The 20,463-nt window shown below is 39.8% G+C and overlaps 1 protein-coding gene across 1 annotated transcript; it reads left to right on the forward strand.

Moving 5' to 3' along the window:
* Positions 1–15,296: 15,296 nt before the first annotated feature.
* On the forward strand, positions 15,297–20,463 carry LOC306874945 (SLAM family member 9-like). The gene is made up of 5 exons (XM_079425282.1): positions 15,297–15,406; positions 15,809–16,132; positions 16,335–16,622; positions 16,706–16,844; positions 18,838–20,463. Exons 1-4 carry the CDS (start codon positions 15,364–15,366, stop codon positions 16,834–16,836), a joined length of 786 nt encoding a protein of 261 aa, XP_079281408.1. The 5' UTR covers positions 15,297–15,363; the 3' UTR covers positions 16,837–16,844; positions 18,838–20,463.

Consider the following 20,463-nt stretch of genomic DNA (forward strand, 5'->3'; position numbering starts at 1 on the left):
TGGTCATATTTTGAACGTTTTATGAAGTTGAGTTTTTAAATCACGTCTGAATGTGTAAATATTTCACTGTTAAGAGTCTGAATATAAACTCAGTCCTTTCGTGACAAACTCACAAATTCCAGTCACTATGAGAAAATCAGACCTAGTTTTACTGGCATCCATCACATTAACATAAGCTATTAAAGATAATTTATGTTAATTTCATTGTTTTTCTAAATAAACTGAAATATCAATATAAAACCAGTTTTAAATTTGCAGACCCTGACCAGCATAAATTCAACAAGAAAGCAAAGGCATGCCTTACTTGTAAAGACAAGACTCCACACAATAACATAAAATGTGTCAGTAACTGATAAAATGAGCTAAATTACTCAAAAACAGAGGCAAAACAAAATAAATAAAAAATATTACATAATAGTTCAAACAGTGTCTTACCTGATACTGGATTCCTCCTGATGGCAGTTTTAAAAACAAGGAGCCCAATTGAACACAGATTTAAAATGTTTTAATGACAAACACACCTTTTTACATCTTCAAAGTCTGTTACATAGTAAATCTCAAAATACATTTTACATTTTATTACACTGTTTTCAGTTTTTTATTAATTTAGGCTATGTGATTATTTTTGTTTTGTTTTATAATTGTACGTAGCAACCATAAAAACACAAATCTAATATTTGTGTCACCAATAAATCTCCACAGAATTGAACTGAAAACTATTTACCGACTGAACTATATACATCTATGAATCATACATAGTCCTATAATATAACTGCAGGGGTGTGAATACATTTGAATGGTGGTTCAATATAAACATTTAGTTTATTCAAAACTCAAACAGTGAAAAGTTCATTATGAGGCAAAATAATGCAACGGACAGTTCCCTTCCAGGAACTCGAGCTGCGTCGAACGCTACGGGGAACGCCCTCAGCGTGACCGCGCTCTGAACCAGAGTGTAAAATGTCCAATGAAAGGGCGAGACGTCATAGGCGGTGACGTCACTGACCGGAAAGCATATAAGCACGTGCGGTGGAGCCGGCGTTTGCTTTTTGTCATTCAGCAACCGCTTCTCTGTCTGTGTTTATTGTCTTTGCATGTTGTGAGTCTTATTTAGTGTTGTTTGTCCTGCACAATCACTTAAGTAGGCTCCAGCAATATGTGCAAGCACTGGGGCGATAGCAGATCGCATTCTGGGCTGTGTGTTCCTCCCTACACAACATTATATCACTGCTTGGGATACACGCAGTCTGTGTGTGGTCTGCTTGAGAGCAGAGCGCGCAGATTCAGCTCTCGAGGGAGCTGACTGCCCGTTTGTGAGCTTTTTCATTTCTTACGCCTGCTCTCTGAAGGCTCTCTTTGAAAAAGAAAAAGAGAGGAGTGAGTTTCACTAGCCTTGAATGAAGACGGGCGAGCCCGTGTCTTCCCTTCCTAGACCTGTCTTCCTCCGAGGAGGTGGACGCGTCAATGAAACAGTGTTTGCACAAGCATATTATGAATGAGAACGGCGCGCAGTCAGCTCTAAAAAAAGGAGAAAGGGGGCTGATTGTGTTTCTCTCCGCTGTACATCTCGCATTCCCGCCGCTGCTGAGGCACGGCGGCGAGTGTGAGGAAGAGCGTCTCGCTGCAGCCTGCGGTGGACATCCAACCCCGCCCACATCCAAGCGTGACGTCACAAGACACGCCTGTGTCCAAATACGTCACATACCTATTATTTTGCACCAGGAAAAAGCATCGACAAGAAGATAAGCCTAATTGTTTGCAAACCGAAGCAAACGAAGTTTGCTGTGTTGGTAAGTAAAAAAAATATATATTTTGTCTTTAGGAAGACTTAACCTGTTAACGTTCACCAGAGCGACCTCACACTGAACGATCTTTGTTTGCATGTGTCATTGTTTTCTAATAGAATAAATGAAACGGGACAAAGTTAATCTTGTCAAACTATATATCATTCTGAGGGTCTAAGCCTCAAGCATCGACGACAGATCGCTGTTTTTCGATGGAAAGCTTATAAGGAATGAGTGGCACAAATTTGCTACATTTGTGTAAGCAGTACACATCCAAACACGCAGAATAAAAAAGCAGTACGTACCTTTATCATTGTAATAACGAGCCACAAACGCGTCCACTGCTGAAATCCCAGTTTAGTTAGAGAGGTAAGGGTCCACAGAACAACATACCAGCGAGCACTTTTAGTCCAGCGAAACAGTAACGTTGTAATAAGGATGAATATTCCTTTGTTTACGTTTCATTTCTTCAGAGAGTTATTGTTCGCGTCCGTTATGGAATAAATTACGCTCAAAAACAGCGTCTTGGTGGTAAAAAAACAAAACGATGTTACAGCATACGGTTTTACAAAAATAATGAGACCGTCTACGGAAAAAAAAGTCTCAGAAAAGCGGAATATAGATTATTTGAATTTGGCGCTCCCTCCTGCAAGCTCTGACGCGGGCTATGACGCTTCTGTCATCTGAGCGGGGCGTAACTTAGCGATCTGCTTTATCCATAAAAAACTGTTTTTTTTTTCTTCTACATTTTTTATATGTGTGTGTGTGTGTATTGTGTGGGGAATGTGGCCGTGTCTGCATGATTATAATATGTATGGACGCACATCAGCGTGTTTATTAGCGACTCTATGACGGCTATCATTGTGATTCATTGATCAGCTATTATTGATTATATGGCCCATCTGTTTGATTATAATCTGAATGGAAGCACATCAGCGTGTGTTTACTGACTCTATGACCATGTCTGGCAATATCACTTCACGTCTGGCAGTGATATTTATCATTGTAATAACGAATAACGAAGAATACTTCAGTATACTATATACAAAGCATTTTCTTTCTATTTTTTTTCCTTTTTATTACTCAAATAATTATTTTTGTATTTTTTAGTGCTCAAATAAATCTGTCTATTATTTTATAATTGAAAAACTATGCAGGAACATGTATAATGACTAAAATAGCTTGTATAATTCTGCAATCCATTTGGTGGTTATTTTTCCTCAAACAGGGGGGAGGGGGGGGACTATAAATAGTTTCAGAAAATATTGCAGGAATCTCATTTTTCATGGTATCTTCTTCAAATTTGAAATATGAACTCATGAGACCAGTGGCTTTCGATCCATTACTTTTCTGGATTGCTCCAGGACTTATTTCATGTATTTGTATATGAAATAAAAAAAACATTCAGTGTGGAAAAATATTTTTCAAGGCACGTCAGTGCCTATAACTTTTTATCTTTTTGAGCATTATCAACTCTGGATGATAGATAGTAAAGCCCAGAGTCTCTTCTTTCCAAAGATACCTAATTTGTTTGTGTAAGCACACTTTGTCACAAACTGTTACCATTTTAATTTAGGTAGGTTATTTTCACCTGCGAGGCCACAAATGGCAGTGAAGGTTAACAGTTGACAACGTTGACAACTTGAATGTTTGTGTGCATATGTAAACAACAGTTCAGCATGTGTATGCGTTTTGAACTGTACACAGGCACGTTATTACTTAGATATCACTAACATATATATGTATGCGTGTTTGTTTGTTTGTTTGTGTGTGTGTGTGTGTTTGTTTGTTTGTGTGCGTGTGTGTGTGTGTGTGTTATCCAGCAAGAAGTGAAATGATGTGGTTCCTCAACCAAGATACTGTGGAAGGGTACTGTGATCAGTGTCATTAAAATATCATGTGTGTGTGGAGAGATGAATACATATGTGAGAGGGATAGAGTGTGTATATGAGTAGGTAAGAGTGTTATTTGGCTATTATAAAAAAAGGGTTATTAAAAAAATTGCACATTCAGTTAGTTCATTTTATGTCACAAAAAAACAGTGCACTATATATTTATTAGTGCACTGATTCTTACAACATATAATGCATGTTGAGTTAATGTGCAATTTTTTTATAACACTCATCTCACCCACTCACAGATATGTACTTACCACCCCACACACACACACACAAACACATATGATATTTTTAATGATATACACTGATCACAGTAACTTGGTTGAGCAACCACATCATTTCACTATGAATTGAAGGATAACTCTGTGTTTGTGACAAATTATCTTTGTATCATTCTATATGAATGGAAAGATCACATAATGATTGTCAATCTTTGTCATGTTTTACAGCATTCTACACATTTTTGTTCCTAGCCTGATGCAGAGCAGTTCTGCCGGGATGAGGTGTTCCTGCTGCAGTTTCACCAGTAAAGAAAGGTCTGGGGGAACGGTGGGAGCATTTCTCTAGATACTGTAGTGATTGATTTTTGTGGTTTAAAATCATAAATATTCTTGTATGCAAAATGATGAGGTAAATACTATTTAGTATGACAAATATTTAGTGGACCAACACACATGTATTCTGTATTTTTAACAGGAGTGCCAAGAGGACATAAAGTGGGAGTTTTTAAGAGACATTGGCCCAGTGTTGTGCTGGATACAGAGTCACCGTCAGTTATTCTGTGGGGAGGTGAATGGGCCTGCTTTACTCCAGATGGATGGTAAAAATCAACAAAATGCCATCAAAGACTACCTGGGGTCGAATCGGATGAAGCAAGAGATGTCTTTTTATTCATCTCTCAGGACCTGCAGTGGGACATTCACATTCACACTCTCCAAGAACTGTACTTATCCAGAGTGAGCAAAAGGGCTGGTAAAATCACTCTGGACCCCTCACATCCAGCACACTCCCTCTTTGAACTGCTACCGTCTGGTCGACGCTACAGAGCTCTGAGCACCAGAACGACCAGACACAGGAACAGTTTCTTCCCTCAGGCCATATCTACCTCACAAACAGTTAAATGTTCTCCCCACTGTGCAATAAAACATGTGCAATACCAAATTATCCATACGTATATTTATTATACATATGTTTTTTATTTAATATATCATACATCTATCCACATTCCCTTGCATAATTTGTATATAGCACATCTGTACAAAACAATATTCTGATTGTTTGAGTATCTGCAGGAGCTGGACACATTCAAATCAAATTGTGTTGCTGAACAAGGCTTGAAAGTCCATGCCATGTTTCTGTGAATAATCTAACAAGGCAAGGAATCTCTCTGTGTAGTTTATGTGTGTATGTGTACTGCATTTCAAGAACTGTTTATCTGATCATTCAGCTGCTCATTTATGATAGTTTAAACATATCTCTTATAGAACATATTTTTTGTAAAAAAATGTATTTAGTTATTTTTGTAAAATAATAAATATAAAAATACCTAATGAATCAAGGGATGTCTGTTTATTCATCTTTAAATATGTGGAGGACCTGGACACACTTCATATGAAGTTTTGTTGATGAACAAGGCCTGAATGTCAATATCATGTTACTTGTTATAATCTATCAAAGCAAGCAATCTCTATTTAGCATATGTATGTGCAGACTACTGCATACTGTATGGAGAACTGTCAATCCTTTCATTCAAATGTTAACACTTGATGAGAAGTGGAACAACACATCTTTAGAAAATTAAATGACAATTATAAATTATAACAATGTGTTGTGACTTTTACAATAACAAAATCTAATTATCCCTTTTAAATTTTATAAATCTAAAAGGTGTCTTAGGTAGTTTAAAATCGATAGTAATACATGAGAATTTATCTCATTACAATAAGGTTGAATAAGGTAAGGTGTAGAGGTTTTTTATTACAATTAGCCTAATTTAATCAACCTTAATCATTTAATCAAATTTAAGTGTTTTACAGGCTCTTGTGATGAGAAATCAGCTCTGTACATTAGACATATGAAATATATTACATTTAAGTTGTGCCATTTTAGCCTAGACATCCTTTAAATAAATATGAAAACGTGTATTAGTAAAACGAAAGGCAACATTATTTTATTTAGATCCCAGAAACTGCTGTAAATTGCTTGGACAAAACGTTACTTCCGGGTTTCGGGGAAAATAACAAGAGGTGACGTTTATTATAGGGCGTGGTTTCTGACGTAACGTTTTGACGTGGGCGTGACTGTATTGGTATGGGCGTGGCTTGTGACGTCACACTTGGATGTGGGCGGGGTTGGATGTCCACCGCAGGATGCAGCGAGCCCTACTTGGGTGTGAGTGCGGGGATCGCAGCGCGCGTTGCCGAGGCGACGCGTGCTTTATTCTCATTCATATCAGAGCGATGCCCCGGGTGGAACAGACGCTCGCGAGCTATCTGTCCCCTTGCGTGGCGTTGTCTCTGAAGGCTCGCGGCTGCAGGTCAGGCTGGTGCGTGTCTGCACACCGAAAAAAATAAAAAAAAAATAAAAAGAGAGAGTGTTGCAGGCGCACCAAGCTGACGTACCTGCTTAGAGAGCTGGATGAGGGATTGGGCTCAACTTGATTGAATTATAAGTTGGTCTCTGAGCTCCCTAGAAACGCTGTCTGTGGTCGACCCTATCTGACATGAAGGAGAAGATAGGGTTTTCCTCATGGACGCCCCGCTTGCGCCTTCTGGCCTGTTCGGCGACTCCGTCAATGCGGTCGTCGACAGGTACCAGGAGGCTCGTAGACAAGCGGCGGCGTTTCAGCGGTTTCTCCCTCGCCTTTCTCCAGCTCAGGGGGCTGCTAGGCGGGAGTAGCCCTCGCCGCGTGCCAGCCCCTCTTTAGAGAGGCGCAAAACAGAGCGTGGCTACTCACACCCCACCGAGGTGGGGCCGTGGCAGCTAACGCTCTGGGTCGGGGACCTATAAGGCTAAGCCGGATCTGCGGACCGTTCTTAAGTCTAAGGGGGTTCTCGGCCAAGAAGCCTACGGGCGTGGGAGATCAGTCTGCCAACCCTGCCAGAGTTCCAGGGCGCAGCTGGCTCCAGCGAGCAATGTTCTCAGTTCTTCCGCCCCGAAGTGTAGCGGAGCTGAGAAGCTCGCCACCCCTGCGGGGGTCTCTAGAGCTTCTGGTTCGCACCGAGCCAGCAGCTCTAGGCACGCCAGAGGCCAGTCTCGAGAGACTGGTTCCCTTAGGAGACCATCGGGCAGCGTGGGAACTACTGCTGATGTGTCTCTTTGGGTCCTGCCTTGCAGGGTCTGGTTCTTCAGCTTGGTCTTCCTAGGAATGACGCGGGTCTGAGGACCGTCATTCATTAGGAGGCTGAGGCTGAGGCAGTCCGGGTGCTGTGCCTAGGACTTACGAGGGCAGACCCCTCTGGGGCAGATCGGGTGTCCGTCTCCCCCAGTGCCCTCGGGAGAGCAGTCTGCCAACCCTGCCAGAGTTCCAGGGCGCAGCTGGCTCCAGCGAGCGGTGTTCTCAGTTTCTTCCGCCCCGAAGTGTAGCGGAGCCGAGAAGCTCGCCACCCCTGCGGGGGTCCCTAGAGCTCCTGGTTCGGCCGTCCCCTGCCGGTCCTCCGCTTCAGGGCACCGTGCCAGCAGCTCTGGGTACATCAGAGGCCAGTCTCGAGAGACTGGTTCCCTTAGTAGACCATTTAGGCAGCGTGGAAACTACTGCCAATTGGATCTCATTGGGTCCTGCGTACTGTAGAGAAAGGCCTTTTGTATTCAGTTCGGCGCTCCGCCACCGCCTTTCAATGGGGTGATTCCCACGTGCGTGGGCCCCCAGCAGGCTCTGATCATGGAACAGGAAGTAGACACTCTCTTGGGGAAGGAGACCATCGAGGTGGTCCCTCCTCACGGAAGAGAGTCCGGGTTCTACAGCCGGTACTTCATTGTTCCAAGGAAGGATGGTAGATCTGCGTCAGTTGAACCGCTCAGTCATGTTACTGAAGTTCAGGGTGCTTACACTCATCAGTCGTGTCTCAGACCAAGTCCGAGGACTGGTTTGTCACGATGGATCTAAGGACGCATATTTCACGTCTCCATCCTTCCCTCTCACGGGAAGTCCCTTAGGTTTGCTTTTAGGGGCAAAGCTTACCGATATTGGCTTATTCTCGTTGGCCCTGCACTCGTACCCCGCATTTTACATGAACGATTGGTTGATTTTAGCTCGATCAGAGCAGGTGGCGACTCGGCATCGAGATGTCGATCTCGCGCACATGAAGGGGTTGAGACTGAACGTCAAGAAAGTGTGATTTTTCTCCAGTAACGAGAACCACTTATCTAGGCGTGGTGTGGGATTCGACCACGATGCAGGCACGTATGTCTCCTGCTCGGAGCGAGTCGATCCTCACCTCAGTCAAGAGAGTGAAAGAGGGCCAGTCACTCACTCACTGTCAGGCAGTTTCAGAAACTGCTGGGGCTCATGGCAGCTGCGTCCAACGTGATTACTTTTGGCCTCCTGTACATGAGACCCCTACAGTGGTGGCTCAAGACCAAGGGGTTCTCCCCGAGGGGAAACCCGCTTCGCATGATCAAGGTCACGCGGCGATGCCTACGTGCCTTAGACATGTGGAGCCAAGCTTGGTTCTTGTCTCAGGGCCCGGTGCTGGGAGCCTCTTGTCGCCGCATAATGCTAGCGACGGACGCATCCCTCACCGGTTGGGGAGCGGTCATGAGTGGCCACCCTGCCCGCGGTCTGTGGAGCAGTCGCCATCTAACGTGGCATATCAATTGTTTGGAAATGTTGGCCGTGTTTCGTGCACTCAAGCACTTTCTCCCGGACCTAAGAGATCACCATGTGTTGGTGCGCACCGACAGCACAGCGGTGGTCTCTTACATCAACCACCAGGGAGGTCTGCGTTCGCGCCCCTTGTACAAGCTGGCGCACCAGATCCTTGTGTGGTCCCAGGGCAAACTTCGCTCGCTCAGAGCCATCGATATCCCTGGGTATCTCAATGTGGGAGCAGACATCCTGTCGAGGCAGGGGCTGAGGCCCGGGGAATGGATGCTTCACCCCGAGGTGGTGAAGCAGATATGGAGGTTTTTGGCTGTGCGACTCGAGAGTCAGCGCTATGCCCCTCTAGTTCCTCCAGCTCCTTTGGACTGGACGCTTGGTACAGACCTGGCCGAGGCTTCGTCTGTACGGTTTTTCCCCGATCGCTCTGCTCCCAGGAGTTCTGGATGGCAACAGGGATCTGGTGAACAGGTTGGAGACGGGTTTGCCCTATCTCCTCCTGCATTCCCCAGATCTAGCGCTCTCGCTCGTGGAAGCCCGCGTGTGCGGCTCTTCCCCCTCTGAGTGAGTGCTCGCTGTTGCAGCGCACGTTGCCGAGGCGACGCGCGCATTACGTGTGGAAGTTCTGGCCTCTGAGGGGGCGCAGCTCACAGCTTCCGGTCTCTCAACCGAGGTTGCTGAGACCATCTTCCAATCCAGAGCTCCCTCTACGAGGAAACTGTATGCCCTGAAGTGAAAATGTTTCACTTCTTGGTGCGGAGACCGCCACCTTGACCCAGTTAACTGCCCGTTTGGTACAGTGCTGCAGGTCCTGCAGGCCTGTTTCTCCGCAGGGGTAACTCACTCCACCCTGAATGTTACGTGGCGGCTTTATCGGCCTACCATGCCCTTCTCGGTGGCCTTACAGTGGGTCGACACCCCCTGGTTACATGTTTCCTCCACGGTGCGCTGAGGCTGAGGCCTCCTGTACGACGTGTCCCTACGGGGACCTGGCTGTGGTCTCTTAAGAGAGTGGGGATTTCTAGGCCCTTCATGGCCCTTTCTTATCTCGTCTTTGCCCCTGGTCTGGCCAAAGCGTTTTTCCACCCTCGAGCGGGTTATTTCCTAGATCCCCTCTTCTATACCACGGCCTGTCGTGCTGCAGGCCCTCAGTCCTCCTCCCTTTCGGGAGCCTGACCAGCGAAAGCATAACTGTGTGTGTCCAGTGCGAGCACTGGACGCATACGTCCACAGAGCTGCCCTGTGGAGAAGGATGGACCAATTGCTAGTTTGCTTCGGTCCTCCTAAGCGGGGTCGGCCTGCTTCTAGGCAGACCCTTAGCAGGTGGATTGTGGATACTATTTCCTTGGCAACTATGAATCTTCAGGCATCCCTTCGCCTCTGGGGCTTAAGGCCCATTCAACTAGGAGTATGGCGGCCTCCAAGGCCTTTCTGGCAGGGGTTTCTATGCAGGATATCTGCAATGCTGCGGGTTGGTCCACGCCCCTCACCTTTGTTCGGTTCTATCACCTTGATCTTACGGCCACTCCCGGCTCTTCTTTCTCGCCCTCGCTGTGCTCCCAGTGATACACACAGGGCAGGTATTTGGAAGTCTGGTGGCGTTGGCATCTCGTTCCCCGTAGCGTTCGACGCAGCTCGAGTTCCTGGAAGGGAACGTCTCGGGTTACGTATGTAACCCTGGTTCCCTGAAGGGAACGAGACGCTGCGTCTCTAGGCCATACTTCCTGTATCCCTGCGAGTGGTTGCTTCATTCCTGGAAGCAAACGCAGGCTCCACCGCACGTGCTTATATGCTTTCCGGTCAGTGACGTCACCGCCTATGACGTCTCGCCCTTTCATTGGACATTTTACACTCTGGTTCAGAGCGCGGTCACGCTGAGGGCGTTCCCCGTAGCGTTCGACGCAGCATCTCGTTCCCTTCAGGGAACCAGGGTTACATACGTAACCCGAGACGTTTCAGTGCAACAGTTCAGAATCAAAAAATGAAATATATATATATATACATATTATTATTTTAGAAAAGCACTTAAGGTTGCATCTTCAAAATTCTGGACAATGACCTTCTCTTTTTCAAGCAGTTATCACAGTATAGTCTGCTGGGGAACAATAATCTGAATCAGTGAGCTGGATTGAATAGCATTGAATGATCTGTCAAGAGTTTAGTTTGTTTTCTATCATCCTAAATAATCCCAGAGCATTAGTTTGATTATTTTCACTCTAATAATACCCATGGTGAGATCTATGACAATTGTTGAGCATATGACAGTAGCTCTAATAATGAAAACATTTACAATAATAAGCACCTTTTTACCCAACACTTAAATGATGTCATAATGGCAGTCACCAGTCTCCATCAAATAAATGTCATTTGGATTATGGGACGAGTTATAGGACCAATACATCATTCTCTTGGAAGACAACAAACATTCACAGAAGATAAAGAAATGAGCAGAACTGATGAACCACAGACACAAAATACTACAAATGGAATTAATACTAGAGATGAACTGACAATAGAGTTTACTGATTGATCATCATCAGTAGTTTGATATCGATTGAACTGATTAATGCCGCCATCTGGAGGATTTTTAAACAACAGCATCAGCACCGTGAGCTCAACTACTAACATGTGTCTCTATTACATGTATTTCAGTGCATATGTCTTATATATTTGTGCATTTACAAACAAGTAGTTGTATAAAAGTCTCCTGGAGAAAGAAACACTTCTATTTTGATAGTTTAAAGAGTGCAGTTCCTGATGCATTATCTTTTTGCTGCCTGCTGTTATTATATGATGCATGATCAGCTGCACACCTACAAGTTTCTTCCTGCCTGTAATTTGGATGTTTGTTGGTGTTTTGTGGTTCAAGGTGTCAGTACATGACCCTAAAGTAAGTTTGGGTTGATTTATGCATTTGAAGCTCTGTTTGAAGTGTATTATTTAACTTTGTACATTTGTGCATGATCAGATGCACACCTAGCGGCCATCAGGCGCAAATGTAGCAGAGCAACTTTTTTATAGAATTGCAATATTTTTTTGGACATGTATAAATAAAAATTCTTTTGTTTTATTGTATTTATTTTACATGTTCGAAATAAAGTTAAAAAAAATTCTAAATCAAATTCAGCAAAAAAAGACTGTTGTGTTGCTGCTGTTACAAAATGTTTTTTGTTTGTTTCTTTCTTTCAGTGTTATTTTTATTTAAAAACATGGTTGGTGCATTTTATGTTTTGCAATGCAAAAACCATTTGAGGTTTAAACAAACACTGTTTGAATTATTAATAACCTGTCTCTGTCTGTCATTGAAGTTATGTATTTATTGTAATGACCTTAAAAAGTGAATTCAGCATTGGGGGAAAATCAACATTTTTATTCAAAAATAATACCTAGTATATTGCTTGTGTGTTTCAAAGACACTCATAATTAATTTGTAATGTACTCGCAATACAAAAAGTACATTTTAATATCACTAATCATGTTAATAGGCATATACTTAAATTGTACCAAGAATACTTGAAGTTGTTCCAATTTAGCATCAAAAAGTACACTAAATACATTAAAGTTATACTTTAGTATAATTTTATTACAATTAAAATCCACTAAGTACAAAAAAATTGTTTATCTAAAACGGCACACTTCAAGTTAACTAATCATTAACACACTTGAAGTTTACTGACAATTATTCTGGCTGTAGTTATTAAGCAAACACATAGTATTAGCAAAATGCACAAGAGTTGCAGAAGGCCTCGGAGTGTTATTTTCCCAATTAAAGCATATTTTTTTTTTTTTTTTTTTTTTTTTATTGCATATTATGCCTAGCAGAGGTCTTCAACCCTGTTCTTGGGGACCCACTATCCTGAAGAGTTTAGCTACAACCCTAATCAAACACACCTGAAGCAGCCAATCAAGCTCATCAAGACTGCTTGAAAACTGCAGGCAGGTGTGCTGAAGCCGGTTGGAAATAAACTTTCCAGGAGAGTGGGTCTCCAGGAGCAGGGTTGAAGACCTCTGGCCTAGAGGACATAATAAAGAAAAACATATCTTGAGCCACCACCACAAATCTTATTTTAATCATTAAAAAAGAAAAAGAAAAAAAGAAGCATCTCTAGCAGCACTCTGTCCTCTAAACTGGATCATAAAAGTTCATTTCCAGAATCTGGTGTATTGAGGCCATCTGGTGGCCAAAAACACTGAATAGAAGTTAATATTTCATTGTATTCTTTAATGGCATCTATTTTACATATCTTTTTTGTCTCAGTTTATGTTGCCGTTTTCATTCTGTTTTATAATTATAAGCAGGAAGCAACCCCACAAATACACAAATATAAATATTTGTCACACTGATAAATCACTGCAGAATTGAACTGAAACTGAATATATCTATCAAACTGATAAAGCTTCATGAATTAGCCTATATTTGAAAAGGTGTCATAAGAATAATCTATGGATTCTGAATTAGCCTGAATTGACAGTTGAATAAAAACACATTTAGAGCAATTTTATTTCAAAACCACAGATGATCTAAATATACACAATACAGAAGATCATTATGAGCCAATGACATGCATGCTTTCACTGATGATGAATACTGACTAAAAGCATCAGCACAGCATAATTTAGCAGAAAAAAAATAACTCATGCATTTTAACAAAATGAATGAGAGACATAAGATACAAAGCACTTTCTACAACCTTCACCTTCCATTACAAGCTTGTTCTACAAGCACAACTAATATAAGACCATAAACCATAAAAATGCTTGGTTAAATATGGTAGCCCTACATGTCATATTCTCGTCTTTAGTCTTCTATTTATTAGAAAGCAGATCATGTATTTCCTTCCTTGTCCACACTGTAAAAAATGGAATGGGCTATTTACTTTAAAAAATTATGGTAACAATATTACACTTAATAATTTTTGAGTAGTTTTTACAACTTGATTTTTTAATGGAATCTACCTGAAAAAATCATGTAAAATCTCCTAAATTAATTAATCTATGACAATGAATTTATTATAATTAGTGAAATGCGCTCATTTATTTTAAGTTGATTCTCAAAATTTGAGTTATTGTTGACTGAGTTATTTTGTACATTTAAAAGACTGTATACAGCCAAACAGCTCAAGTAGGAAAATACTTGAGAAATACTGGAAAGTACTGCACTAGCACTAGCAAAGCTACTGGTCATTGAACAAGGTCTAATGCTTTAGAGGAGTAGTATCCAGAACCATATGCGCTACTCTTCTGCACAATGGTAACTATTGCACTGTACAATGGAATCTTCAATGTAACAGAAACTCTTTCAAATGTCAAACATAACTGAACATTAAACAATAATAGATGTTTCCCTTCACTCAAAAACACATAAAATAGCATTTAATTTCAAAATTCACTCTCCATCCAGCTATATGCAAAGCATGCTGGGAACTAACAATCACCTCTAAAATAAAACTGCAAAATTGAGCTAATTCTCTTAAAATAAACAGATAGCCTTTCCTTTTTTTTTTAGTTTAATCAGTTCCTCAATTCAAGCCTCAAAACTGTTTGTTTCCTTTAAAAAAAAATGAGGAAAACACATCTCTTGGTTTTATTAGTAAAAAGTCCTCAATATTTTCTACACAACACTGAATCACAATTTCTTTAATGAAATATACACACTATTTTAAAGTATCACCTTAATTTTTTAAATGAAAATTACAAGACCCATCATGATTCATTTTTTACAGTGCACGTTCTGTTAGTCTAATCTTCATTAGACATCATATCCTTCCTCTCCATTTCATATTTCCTGCAAATATCAAGCACTTGTTCTGTGGTCTATGGTATTTGGCCAATGTCCACACAATCCATTTGTATGTTTCCCGATTAAGTGTTTATTGTTTCAAATATTGTTGTCGTTATTTGAGCATCATAATTCTTTATTCTTTTCCAAAACTTGATTGTATCTCTGCTTTCATTTCCTATAATGCCTGTATGTGCTGGGATACAAATAAATACAACCTCATTGCCTTGTTTTCTGTTCTTGTGTGGATAATTGTTATTTCATAAAATAGCTCCTGATGATTCTTAGCCAGATCTAACTTGAGACTACACAAAACAGAGTGACTACAAAGCAAGAATCTCCATGAGAGATGCATCTAATTCTAGCTACTTCTCGATCTGTGAGTCAAAGTGAAACTTCATTGACCAGAGATATGGTTTGATCTGTTGGGTGATAAAAAAACAAAACAAAAAACAGCTTTGCATTTCTATATTCAAACATGGTTTGTGTGAGTGTGATCTGCTGATGGTGATGTGTGGTGAATAAACACTGGAGTCAGCCTGCTGGTTCAGTGCTCTTTCTTTTATTTTGTGTGGAAACATGCAGTTATTACAATCTGCTCCTGCTTAACATGCACACATGACGCCAGTCACGTCACAACTGGGACACACACGGAGAACTCATAAAGAATTTATGCAAAATCTTGCCATTTTTTTTCTTTCTTTCCTTTCTTCACATATATATTAGTTTTCAACAGAAAAACACGAGGATTTTGAGTGAATTTACAATAAAATCACAAGTTCAAGACCTTTTACATTGGCATAATGAGAAAACACATCTTAGTGAACCTCATAAAACCCTTTTATACTTTCAAGAGCAAAATATTAAATTAGCAATAACATTTTTGCAATTTATTTAAATATATAGAACAGAATATTTATAACCAATGCATGCAATGCATTTACAGTGTGTAGTGAGTGGGTGGTGCTCAAATATTATTGGTGGATGAATCACACAACACTTGCTATATTGCAGTTTAACACTGTCCTGAGTTCACAATCTGTCACATACGTGTTCACACACTTTAAGTGCTCTTATCTGAAAATGGTTCACATGTTTGTTTTGTTCTGCTTGTGTCGTCTGGTTGGTAAGTTATAATCATATTCATTTCATGACATCACTTATTGCTTTAGTTTTAGTTTAATAGATTGTATTTACAGAGATTTAACAGACCCATAAATTACTTTTTAATAAGCAAGATAATTTCCAAAATAAGTTGTAGGGCTGGTGCAATAACAGTGAATCTGTTTATTTCAAATAATTCATGACTTTACCACCTTATAAACAATGCCATTGAAATGATTACTGATCGATCTGAAGAGGGACTGATGACAGACGCTACTGTAATTTGTTGCTTATATATCTGTGACTGTTTTACACGTGTAAGCAGAGTGTATGTTTAGAAATCAAGAGCGTTAAAGATTGAACCGGGCTGCAGTTTTGTTCTGTGTGGAATATTTAAGTAAATCATCAAATCTCTGTTCTTCAGGTGTGTTTGGTGAAGATGCAGTGAAGTCAGTGTCAGTGCTGGAGGGAGATTCAGTCTCTCTAAACTCTGGTTTTACTGAAATGATGGATGATGATCTGATTCAGTGGAGGTTTGGAGCTGAAAACACTTTAATAGCTAAAATCAATGTAATGGTCAGCAAAATCATTATATATGATGGTGTTCTTGATGAGAGATTCAGAGACAGACTGAAGCTGGATCATCAAACTGGATCTCTGATCATCACAAACACCAGAACTGAACACACTGGACTCTATAAACTACAGACCAACAGTGTGAGCAAGAGCTTCAGTCTCACTGTCTATGGTGAGCTAAATATTGGTTTCTTTTATTTGTTACAGCTTTGAAGTATATGCATTCTAAATATATCTGAGATACACATTTAATTCAGATTTTCCTTTTCCAAACTATTAAATGTTTTTCTTCTTATTAATCATCATATTAATCATGTTAGAATCTCAAACAATCTTTTAACCATCTAAAGTGAAATCTAATGCTTCTTTTCCAGCTCGTCTGCCTGTTCCTGTCATCATCAGTAACTCTTCACAATGTTCATCATCATCATCATATTGTTCATTGTTGTGTTCAGTGGTGAATGTGAGTCATGTGACTCTCTCCTGGTACAAAGGAAACAGTTTATTGTCCAGCATCAGTGTGTCTGATCTCAGCATCAGTCTCTCTCTACCTCTGGAGGTGGAATATCAGGATAAAAACACCTACAGCTGTGTGCTCAACAATCCTATCAGCAACCAGACTCAACATCTGGACATCAGTCAACTCTGTCACACATGTGCAGGTACAGCAGCACTGATATTAGTGACCTAATCTCTACCTTTTGTTGTACATCAGACTGATACATTCACTTATTTGTCATTACAGCACCAGATGGACAGTCTCTTTCACAAACAGACTCCCTGGTAGTGCCGATCTCTGCTGCTGGATCTCTGATTGTAGTTGCAGTTGTAGCTGCATTCGGGATCTTCTGCTTCTTCAGGAAACAGAAAAACTGACCAAGAAGGCAAGTGGTACAAACAAGTGTTATTACAAATAACCCTTTTTGAAGAAGAAGAAGCAGCAGCCACAGTGTGTGTAATTACTGGGTTTGGCAATGATGTAATGGCACAGTCAGCACTCATCTTTACTCATCTCACTCACACAAAACACAATTATATATTTATCAAAACTGCATGAAAACACACCGGATATAAACACAGAAATGCAAATCGAAATTATTTCAATAAGTTAACCTACTCAACACTTTATGAGCATAAGATCCAGCTCTCTGCTGGTGTTCAAATGAACATTTCTATGTTGATGTTTCACTTGAGCTTCAATGAATATTACATTTCACCATACAAAAAAACAGCTACTAAAGTTTTAACTTTTCTTAACTTAAGTTCCTCTGAGTTTGATTTATAAATTATCTGAAAATTTTTTTTTTTTCTTTCTTTTGATGATAGTCACAGGACATTTGTAGAAGTGAAACAGCTAAAATTGTATACATGAATTTGTTAATATCACTAAAAACAAGTGATCATTAAACATATTTATGTGCATTAACAACAGCTTTGAACAAGAATGTCATCTTTGAAATGTGTGTAGAACTGCAGTTTAAATCGTGCAACAAAAACACAAAAAAACTTTTTATTAACTAAAATATTGAACAATTACCTTTTTGACTATGGCTGATTACTAAATGATTTATTTATATAAAATATGGTCAATATTATGATCAAAATTGTTTAAAGTTTGAGTGAAACATACGTTGCAATATTCTATTATTTTCCTTTTGTGATGTATAACAGCTTCTGGAACAAAACAAATGCAGGTCGCTAATAACATATGTAATGAAACTACAGAAGATCTAGATAAGATTGAGTTTTGGGATTTTAATTCTTTGGGATTTTAATTCTTCTACATTTTTAGTAAACAACTTAAGAACCTTATTTATGTCCATATAGTTTATTTAAAATATTTTTAAGCAACTGAGAAACACTACAAAAACCAAAAACAAATGCAGGATCTCTAAACTTCATCAACAAAAATCAAATGTTCACCCTGCTTTATAGCAAGGCTGTATTTACTCAAACACACAAATAAGATCATATTTGTTATTATTTGAACTTTCTGCATTATATTAAGTGTTTGGTTCCTGGCAATCTCTAAGTTATGTGTATCGATGTTATGTGTATCATATCTGACCTAAAACACAATCTCATTAAATGTTCTGTGGCCTGTAGCACGAAGCGAGATGAACAAACTCAGAGTTACAGAGTAAGTTTTGAGTTGATAAAACCCTATAAAGCCAACCCGGTTTAGATCGGGATAAGCGGCCTCACAAAGCTGGATATAAATGTTCTCTGTCACTTCAGAGTTTGAACCAGAGTTTGTAGCGTCTGCACCTGAAAGAGTGAAACGTGCAGCAAACAACCAATCACAGGGAACATGGAGAGCACCAGCTGAATTTAATTATTTATACATATAGTTTGACACAGAGCTCAAAATGAAAACATTTTAGTAATTTTATATATATATATATAGAGAGAGAGAGAGAGAGAGACAGAGAGACAGAGAGAGATAGCTTATTTATATCTATAGCTATACAATTTAAATACAAAGCTTAAAATTAATGGCCACTTCATATGATTATATGAATAGTAGCGGCAAAAGTCAGGCAATTTTGGCTCTAAAATTCTTTGACTGTAAACTGCTTTAATTTGAAGCGAGAGATACGGGGGAGTGGCTTCATTGCATCAGATATATGTCACTTTGCTCACAGCTGATTGGTCAGGTTTGGGTTTGCGACCCATCAGGAGCAGGGTAGGCATGTAGCATAAGTTACCATGGTGACGAAACCACTCAAAACCAACCCATCTTCTTGAGTCCGAAAACTCAGTTTGCTGAAACTAAATGCAGACATACCGGAGTAAAAACTGAAACCGGCATCGTGATACAGGCCACTGGTTTCAAATGTTTTATTATTATTATCTTTTTCTTTTCTTTTTTTACAGAATGTTAAAGAGGATGAAATGGTGTATGCAGGTGTGGCCACTAGAAGATAATCAGACTTCTTTAGTCAGTGCAAGATCCAGCTGTGATCACTTTCACCAAGAGTCTATGGTTGATATTTGGGATTGGTGAGAATGACCGCATGTAGCAACAGAACATTGCCACTAAAAAGTGTGTTTTTATTTTCAGCAAAATATATTTCAGTGTTGCTTTATTTCTTCCCTGTATGATCCCAGTGGACTGAAGTGTGTCATTCAGATAAAGATTAATAAAATGCTCTGCTAAAAAACTGCTTTGCAATAAAAGGACTGAAGAAAAAATCTGGTTGTGTGAACCTAATATTAAACCATGCAAGCACTAAATGCAAGTAAAAATCAGCATTGCTGAGTGTGTAAAAACATGCTGTGATCATAAATTTTAAAGGCTGCAAATGAATTATATAAATATACAGTCCGGCATTCTGCGTGTTTAGAGTGAAACATGAGTTCATTAACACACGAACAGTTCATGATCCAGTAAATTCTGCTTCACACAAACTCTATATCATCAAGTGCACTTGGTTTGAGTCACTTATAAAATGCATTAGAAAATGCAATAGGTGCCATCAACAACATCAGTTATAAATCTGTTGTCAACAAAACTTTATGGTCTCACTTTGGTTTTCAACCAAAGGAAAATCTTGATGGTTTAACATTTGAAAGAAAAGAAATTAAGATGGCCATAAATATTAGTAGGCCTTTTGCAATTTTACTGTTGTTCTGTAAATATGCCCTTTTGTTCTACGACCCCTGGGAATGTGAGGCTGTAGCAGCTCAGTTTGTAAGTGAAAAATAAGACCTGCTGTGGTCTGATATATTTCCATTTGTACAGAGATGTGGTTTGATCTGTTGGACACACAAACAGAGTCTGCACAAGCATGAGTCTATTACAGGACATCTGTGGTAAAAGTCAGTGCGTGTTTGTCTTGATGTGTCAATAGCATGTGGTTTAAGAGTGTTTTTACATTTTAGACATATGGTAGTCACAGTTTGCCTTAAGCTTTACTATGAAATACCCATCAGTGCTGGTGTTTTTTAAAACAAAATCACATTAAATAGTAAAATCACTGTAAAGTATAAAAATATAATATACTCTGAAAGCTGAGACTGTTTCATATGAAAAGTAAACTACTGTCTTGTCTGACGGCACGTTGCCAGTGTCCTCTTTGCAATGCAATGTGTTTTCACTGCATGAGAAAATAGACATGTGTCTTGAGAAGATGAGAAGTGAGAGAAGCTGACCCTGCAGATACAAAAACTGCTAGTCAGTAGTTATTTCCAGAGAAGCAGAAGTCATTTGTAAGAACATATTTTCTTGACATCACACCTTTATTTTTCATAAACATTCATTCACAGTATTAAGTTTTTAGTGTGTCAATATCTTCGAGCCATTTTACTGTCATAAATACAATGAATGATTTTCTATTGTAATGTTTATAATATCATGCACTTGTTCAGTTCTTTTTTTTTCACTTTGGGCAGTAACTAATTATTAAAAGTTGCAGTGCTGAGATTATATATTTATACTATAATGCAAACTTTTAAGTAAAATAAGTTCATAATAAAGTTCTGCCATCCAAAGGCACATCG

This window comes from Barbus barbus (assembly GCF_936440315.1).
Source record: "Barbus barbus genome assembly, chromosome: 9".
NCBI classification, from domain to species: domain Eukaryota; kingdom Metazoa; phylum Chordata; class Actinopteri; order Cypriniformes; family Cyprinidae; genus Barbus; species Barbus barbus.